This window comes from Vespula pensylvanica, chromosome 21 (assembly GCF_014466175.1).
Source record: "Vespula pensylvanica isolate Volc-1 chromosome 21, ASM1446617v1, whole genome shotgun sequence".
Lineage (NCBI taxonomy): Eukaryota > Metazoa > Arthropoda > Insecta > Hymenoptera > Vespidae > Vespula > Vespula pensylvanica.
Genome location: NC_057705.1, coordinates 2,037,805 through 2,046,398, shown reverse-complemented (window position 1 = coordinate 2,046,398; position 8,594 = coordinate 2,037,805). Strand labels below are relative to the sequence as shown.

The following is an 8,594-nucleotide window of genomic DNA, read 5'->3' as shown; positions in this document are numbered from 1 at the left end:
AAAAAAAGAAATCTTATCGCAATGCACTAAGATAGTTAAGATAGTCTGAAAATTTCAACGATATTTCAGGACACAATATTCTGATGAAAGAATATCAAGAAAGTCGAGTTACGTAAGAAGTAAATTCATTCATCGTTTCACGAGCTTCACGAAGAAGAAGAAGAAGAAGAAGAAAAAGAAGAAGAAGAAGGAGGAGGAGGAGGAGGAGGAGGAAGAGGAGAAGGAAGATAGAAAAAGAAAAAGAGAGAAGGTCTGGAGGTTTCCAGCCGATCGAAAGGAGGGAAACTAACTGCATCTGCCGAGGGAGAGTAAAGGGTGGGGAAGGTGGGCCACGCGAGAAGCTTGCTTCCGGGTTGGATACTCGCTCTCTTATGGCCTTTCGCGCGATCTCGAACGCGCTCCAAAGGCAAAGTGGACAGTAGATTGATTCGCATTAATCGTAGACCCGGTAGAAACACTGTCGGGTTACAATCACGGAAAGTGTGCCGATTCCGGCTACCACATTGAGAACCACGCCTCCTCCTCCTCCTCCTCCTCCTCCTCCTTCTCCTCCTTCTCCTCTCCATACTATACGAAGAAATAATTTCCATGGAAATTTTGAATACGTTCTCCCGTTCGAATTTTTATGGATATAATATTTTGGTGATTTTGTAATAATAATAATTAAAAAAAAAAAAGGAAAAAAAATGATATATATATATATATAAATGCGTGTGTGTGTGTGTGTGTGTATATATATAAATAAATATTTCATAAAACGAGAAAGTTTAACAAACTACAGTAACTTATGCACGTAGACATTATGTCACTCGATGCCGAACGAATCGTTTTTGTACTGTTCATTTGCCATTCTAAAAATTTCGACTCGTTGCACGTTGCATAACGAAACGAGTCGAATGGTTCGCTTTCGAATCGTTCGTTCTGTGTGCCGAACTAACTGAAAGTCTATTTTGGTTATGCGTAAACTTACTGATCGTAACAGAATACTCGCAAGTATATAACGAATCGCTTTTATATCCCTTCTGTTATATATACACACATAAAAGAAACATAATAAATATAATCTCGAATGTTGAAATATGCGTGTCGTACAATTGTTTTCGATGATTAACGTGAAATCAATCAAATCGTTTCTTATATATTCTATATAGTTTCTAGAAATTAATTATTAATTTATAACGTGACGGCAAAGCAGCAGTCGTTATTGATAAGAAACACTTCGGAGGGAAGGAAAACAGTATATTTCTATTTTCCTTATCTGAGTGAAATGACGTCGGTAAGGCATAAATAAACAGAGAAATAACAAGTTTTTCAATTTTTATGAGTTCGAAATAAACTTATGATTAGTAATATATTATGAATTAAGAGAATATATAATTTACGACGAAAGAGAGAAAATATATATATATGTGTGTGTGTGTATGTATATGTATATGTATATATAATACAAATGTATTTGTGAAGAAGAGAAAGAGATTATATGGGTGCGTTAGTATCCTTTCATTGTTGGTAGAAAATGATTACGAGTAGGCGGATGTAAAAGCGGATACGGCCTCTAAGACGCGCCAGAGTTCCTATATAAAAACGAACTCGCGATCATTGTACTTTCTTATCGGTGTCTTATCAAAGGGAGACATCTGCAAAGTAATTAACAATCTACGAGCAAGCAACGAATCGATGTAAACCGGATGACAGCTAATCGGCTGGATAATTATAGTCTCGTTAACGTCATTCCGATTGCGTCTCGTATCATCATCAGGCCACGAGATTAGCGATAATGGTCACGAATTGAATGTCGAAACATTTACGAAAACATAATATTGCCTTTCAATAGATGAAGCGATAGTTGGTTCGTGAGAAACAAAGTATTTACTATTAAGGTCAAATACTTCGACCTTGTACGCATACATTTATGTTTCTATAATATCACGTTTCAAAGATATATAATTAATATGATTAATTTCTATTTCGTATTTCTAACAATTTCCTGACGCACATACATATTATATAAAATCTATTTACGTAGCATATAATTCGTACTCGTAATATACTCGATCATACATACATATACACACACGTATACATACATACATAACCAAAGTGCGTGGAAAAGCCGCGAGAAGTTTAATAGAACGGTGCTCGCTTTCTCGGAGAAATTCGAAACGTCGTTTCTCGTTCGGAACTCACCTTTCCCGCGACCGTCATTCCAATCTCGCTTGGTACCGCGAGTTCTTGAGAAAAAGAACGTAACAATTCTGTTTCGTTCTAGTACGTTCAGGACAAAACAATCTTAGCAAATGTTATTCTTCTTTCCTTCAAATGATCCTCGACTTGAACATTCCGAACGTTCTTCTTCTTTCCTTGACACACTACACTCTGTATAATATTATTTATTTAAATAAAAAAAAAGGAAAAAGAGAGAAAAGAGAACATCGAATCAATCGAAATAACGACGAAAAAGGATAAAATGAAAAGTAATAGAAAACACGAGTACGCGTACGAAGAACGCGTTATTAACAAACACTTGTTATTAGAGTAAAAAAGAGAGAGAGAGAGAGAGAGAGAGAAAAAAGAGAGAAAGAGAAAGAGAGAGAAAAGGAGTGAAAAAGAAAGATGGACGATACGGAGCACACGAGGAGCAGAAAGGAAAGCGCACTCGGCGAAAGCCGCGCGGTGAATGGAGCGGCCGCTTCTCCGCGTGGCTCGCGACGTCACCGATTCCTTCCCCCTCCTTACCCCCACTCTCCGCGCGACACTAGGGATCCTACTTCCACCCCCCACTACACCGGCGCTCCTCTCGCGAGCCTGATCGTACGTTCTGTCCTCTCTCAACCACAGTAGACTCCTTATGACTCGTTCACATGTCGATATCGACCGTATTTTTATTATATATTTTTTATTATATATATAATTTTTTTATTAACCTTAATAAAAGATTTTCATAATCGTTAAGTATATGTATACATAAATATATATATCGATTTAATATTGTAAATCATTTTTGTGAAATTAATGAATTCTTGCAAATCGACCTGCTTTTTTTCTTTTTTGTTTTTTTTTAAATTGTTAAAAAGAATGAAAGATATTTAACGATTATTGATGTCGAATCGTCATCGTTCTCAATCGTTTTCTCGATCGCAGTGAACAGACTTAGGGTTGTTTGTTCGTGACCGTCGTGGTGCACGCGTCACGGTAATATCAGGGACGTCATGTGTTCCCATTTAAATTGGTGTGTAAATATAGTTAGCATTTGTTGGTAATTTTTGTTTCTTTATCTTCTCTTTTCTTTTTTTTTCAATGAAATGTTAACTTTTATTTTGATATATTTAATATGTCATTGGATGTTATTGGACATTAATAATCACTGTCGGATCGTTCGAAAAGATACTACGTTATTACAGATTATGAATCATGCTGGTAACAATTTATAATTATATTTTTATAGAGTAATGATAGAGTAATGCGGGTAAAGAAAATAATAAAAAAAAAAAAAAAGGAAAACGGTCGAAATTATTAGTATATGGCGATGAAATTACTTTGGCCAGCCCTGTTATATCGAAGGATGTACCGCACGATGCACCGCACAGTATGCATCGTACTAAACCGTGGCAGTCGTGTCGAATGATCCTAAGGGATCGCAAGGGAATCGTGAATTGCATCGTATACACTGGCACGATTCTAGTCAAATCGTTAAATCCGTAAAGGTAAGAGAAGAGAAGAAAGAACGTTTACTGAATTCAATGTGATAGGGAATAGATACAGTATAGTAATAAAAAAATTTAATTTAGAGGAATTAAAAAGAAAAAAAAAAAAAAAAAAAGGAAAAGACCACGAAAAATCGTCGGAAATAATCAATCTGTCATCGAGAAAAAAAGAAATAATAAAACTAAAATGTGTTAATATTGGCAACGTAAAGGAGTTCGCGAACATCCGTTAATAAAGAGGCACGACTTCCGGATGTTGATGTTGAAAAGTAGGGCACAAGTCGTGGCGTGTGGCAGAGGCCTTCGGCCATCACCGATCGCCGACCTGGTCTCAGGATTATGCTTCCAATTGGCTTTCTAATTGGGAAGCGATAGTTGGATCCGGCTCTATGGGATCTAACATTTCTCATCTTTCTTTCTCTTTATCCTTTCTCTAATTACATCTTATGTTTTTTATCTTTATATCTTCAATACACAATAAATGAACGACCTTTGAACGTCTTATATATTCGATTACACAAACACGCGTTAAAACATTATTTTGATATTATTTTAATAGAAACTTTTCCAGATTATTTCTTTTTTTTTTATAATAGAATAATAATAGAAATTAATTAGTCGTCTAAGATTATATATCAACTTTTTCTTAGTCCTCAATTAAAGTTATATATGTATACTTTTTTACATTTTACTTAATTTTCTCATAATCGAATATTAATATTTTCTAAATATGAGTTATCGTTTATATGAGGTATTGTATTATAATTATACTGTATATAACGTAGTATAACTAATTGTAGTTATATACATAAAATTATGAAGTTACAATAGAATAGTAATTAATTATAGTTACAATACTATAATCACAATTACAATACTATTATTATTAAACTATTGATAATATTTACACTATAGAGTATAATAAGTTAATACAATTTCCATCAAATTATATAAATTTTTATAGATACGACAAAAAATATTGTATTATATAGAATAAACTTATCTACACATATACGCATTTATATATATTATATATATATATATATATACACACACACTACATATAAATTTTTTATTAGATTCCAAATTAGGATAAAACCTTGCATCCAACGTGTCCTCGTACACAAATGTGTTAGAATAGCGTGAGCTCAAGAATGAGCGAATGTGATTGGTGAGAAAGAGAAAGACAGAAAGGGGGAGAGGTAGGGGGAAAGAGAGGGAAAGAGAGAAAGAGGGAGAGAGAGAGAGAGAAGAGATAAAAGAGGAAGGGAGGAGAAGTCAGAGAGGAAGCCGCGAACGTGTGCGTCTACAGGAAAGAGCTATGTACGTATGTACCTACGTACTACAGGGTGCCACCTGCCCGATACTTCTCGAGGAAACGGTCAAAGACCCGATGGAGTGGCGTGGCGCGAAGCGCCACCTTCTTCCTCTTTAAAGGTCCCTACACAACGAGACCCTTCTCTCTAAAAACTTTTTACTAACGAAATATAAAAATTATTTTATTTCTTTTGTCGCATTGAAATATCCATTACCAAATTATGAAATGATTTCAATGAAAAAATATTTCTTTCAAATCGAATATCTATCGTAATTAAAAATTAATTTTCCTTTTAATTTTTTTTTTTTTTTTTTTTTTTTTTTGTTATATTGAAAAGTATATTCGTCTTTTCTCGCTTTTTCAGTTTTTGTTTTTGTTTTTTCTTAATACGTATTGTTATTAGAATAATGGTGAATTTTTTAAGTCGATGACCTTATCACTCATGGTGCATTCCTCAGAAGCAAATACGTAAGAAGCAGCAGGTAGTTAGTTTCTGGAACGAGAATCGATAATAACAAACGGCTATGTTCGACGAGTTCTCAAGTTGACGTATGGCACGGGATTAGCCTGTCGATGGAAAGCTACACCTACAAGGTGAAAGCCGGCCTCCGCCATACCAACCACGACATACCAACGAACGAATCGTTTCAACGCGTTATCTTTCTGTAAAAAGGTAAAAAAAAAAAAAAAACAAAGAAAAAGAAAGAAAAAAGCGCTAACATTTTACGAACCATATAAATACCCTGTGAAAGCCACATTACGTGTTTTCAATTATTATAATAAATTAATTTTCCCCGTAACACCTTCTTCATTTAATAGAAAAACTAGATTTCCTATCCAAAAACGTATTTTATAAATTATCTTTTACAACTGGCATAATAAATATCTGAAAGCCACATTATGAATCATCAGAAATATTACAATAAGATAACTACTCTGTAATTAATAATTTTTTATATGGAAAAAAATTAGATAGAACAATTCTTAATTACATTAATTCACTTATATGTGCGTTTCGTACACAAGGTCAATACACACATATATGTGTACAATATATATATATATATATAATAAATATTAATCAATAATTTTATATATATATATAAAGAGAGAGAGAGAGAGAGAGAGATCTTTGTATAGAAAAAATTAAATAGAAAACTTTTTAGTCAAATAAACCCACTTACGTATTTCTATATATATATTAATCTCAAGATGTGCGTTTTGTTCACGAAGTCGACACAGATAGACGTGTACATATATATATATATATATAAATATCTACATATACACATATATACATACACACATATATATAGCGAGAGAAAGAGAGAAAGAGAAAGAGAGAGGGAGGGAGACAGAGAGAGCAGAACACCGCGTGCTGTTTGACGCGCGCGTGATCCCGGATGCAAGCAGAAGAGAGACTCGACTCGTCGAGGATGCGTTGCGTTAACCCACGCGTGACCTCTATTCCATCGACCACCCTCTAACGATACGATAACAAAGACGATTAAACGTAGATACGAATAAAAGGCTTGATCAGAAAATTCCTAAGTAAACGATTATATCTACATTAATACACACAGGTACACACGCAATATTTCTCAAGTAAAAGATGCAAAATAAGATAATATGCATTTATCACCGCCCTAAAAAGAATAAAATTTGAAAAACGTTAAGAGGGCTTAACCCGAACCCAAACCCATTATATTATGAACCTTCTGACATCTGACGTCACTGAATTCGAAATGTAAACCATATAGAGAAAGGTAGACCGATGTAATTCACAGAAATAAATCGATCGAGATCGTGATCGCCACTAAACGATATACGACAGTACCTTTTGGTAGCTGACGTCATTTTATCTTGATCGCATGCATACATACATATATGTGCGGAGTGCTTTTGTAATAGTTCGAAAAAATTTTATCTTAATGCTGTAAGGATCACTATCGATCACGAATGTGTATAGATATGTGTGTGTGTGCGTGTATTTGTGCGTGTATACATAGTTCGCATAGAGATTGGAATGCAGACATTTTCAAACACTATATTTCTATCTTTCTCTATTCGTTAAGTATTTAATCTTATAATAATTCTCGACAAATGATTTTTTTGAAAGATTTTAGAATACGAAAGTAAAAAACGTATGTACGTATTTATGTATGAATGAAAAATAAAATGAACAATATAAGACTAATAGAAATTGACGTTCGATCGTGTATCGATCACGAACGATCGAAATAATCCCACTTGTTATGTTTATATTCATAAAGGTTTTGTGGTCCTCGGGAATTTGAAAGTGTAGCTAGGAACTCTTCGAAGGCCGACTTCTTTCTATCCATTGTGGAACAACCTACGCATTTCTGAACAAGTTCTCTCATTCAGTTTTACCAGTGGCAGTGACTTATTGTTATTCAAATACTACTACGGTATCGCTGGTATCGGAACGATTAAAACTCTCGCGACTGATAGATAGATAGATAGATAGATAGATAGATAGATATATAATTACATATGTACATACACATACAGGGTAACCCACAAATCAATTGACAAAAATGCATTGTTATTGTAAACAGGTTTAACTTAGAAACGTTAAGGTAAAGAGATAATATATTGAACACTTTTCGATAAAAGCCCTTTCTCGTTTATTTCTATTTGAAACTCTTTTTTTTAGTTAATAAGTTAGTACAAAAATTACGTTCTAATCTTGAGAAGGAAAAACAAAAAGAGAGAAAAAATAGGTTAGAATTTTTATTTGTACTAGATAATCAAGAAACATTTAAACTAGAATAAATTAAAAGATTTATAAGATTTAATGATATATTTAGAAGATCAAGAATTGCAGTGGTACAATAATAACTTATTTAGAACTGAAAAAGATCAAAACATTAGACATGTGGAAAAGAGAAATGAAGAGAGTGACAACAATAATGATAATGATTTAGGTTATCAAGTATTTTGTTCCTTATATCTTTGTAGCTTTCTTTAGTTTTTAATTTTTTAATATAACTTTTAATATTTTCTAAAGAATTTCTAAAAAATTAAATTATTACACTAATGAATTAAATCTGTAGTTTATAATATTGTTTATATCATAAGTAAAAAAATTACAGTGATTTGGGTGTAAAGATCTTAAACATTTGTATCAGAAAATGGTGTTTTCATAGAAATATTCTTTTTTCAGTTAACTATTCGTTTAATAGATCTTATTTCTGTATTGAAAACAAAAGAGAATACTTTCAGCATTTAATATAGGTTAGTAATATGTTATTACAGTCCTTTTTATATTAAATCTTATCTGTATGGTTATAAGATTTATAAATGAAATTTGTGTACAATAAAAATGCATTTTTATAAACTGGCTTATGAACCATTCTATATATACCTATCAAGTGTATCATTCATTAACTTGAAGTAGAAAAAATCAAATTAATTCATTAACCTATAAATATGTTCAATGACATTTTCAATCGGTGCATGTGAATTTACACAATTTTTGATTACAAACTAAAATGATATGGATAAAAACAAGAAGCTTTGGATAGATCAATGAATGAGGATATATAACA

At 32.8% G+C, this 8,594-nt stretch overlaps 1 protein-coding gene across 4 annotated transcripts in view; it reads right to left on the bottom strand.

Moving 5' to 3' along the window:
* LOC122636310 (probable ribonuclease ZC3H12C) overlaps positions 1-8,594 on the bottom strand; it is a 36,341-nt gene that overhangs the window by 24,323 nt on the left and 3,424 nt on the right. Inside the window, exon 1 of one of the 4 annotated variants that reach the window (XM_043827397.1) lies at positions 2,188-2,484. The exons of the other annotated variants lie outside the window; for them this stretch is intronic. Within the exon in view, the coding sequence (XP_043683332.1) occupies positions 2,188-2,205 (18 nt within the window). The 5' untranslated portion in view covers positions 2,206-2,484. Of the gene's footprint in view, positions 1-2,187; positions 2,485-8,594 lie in introns of those variants that run through there. 4 annotated transcript variants of the gene reach the window in all.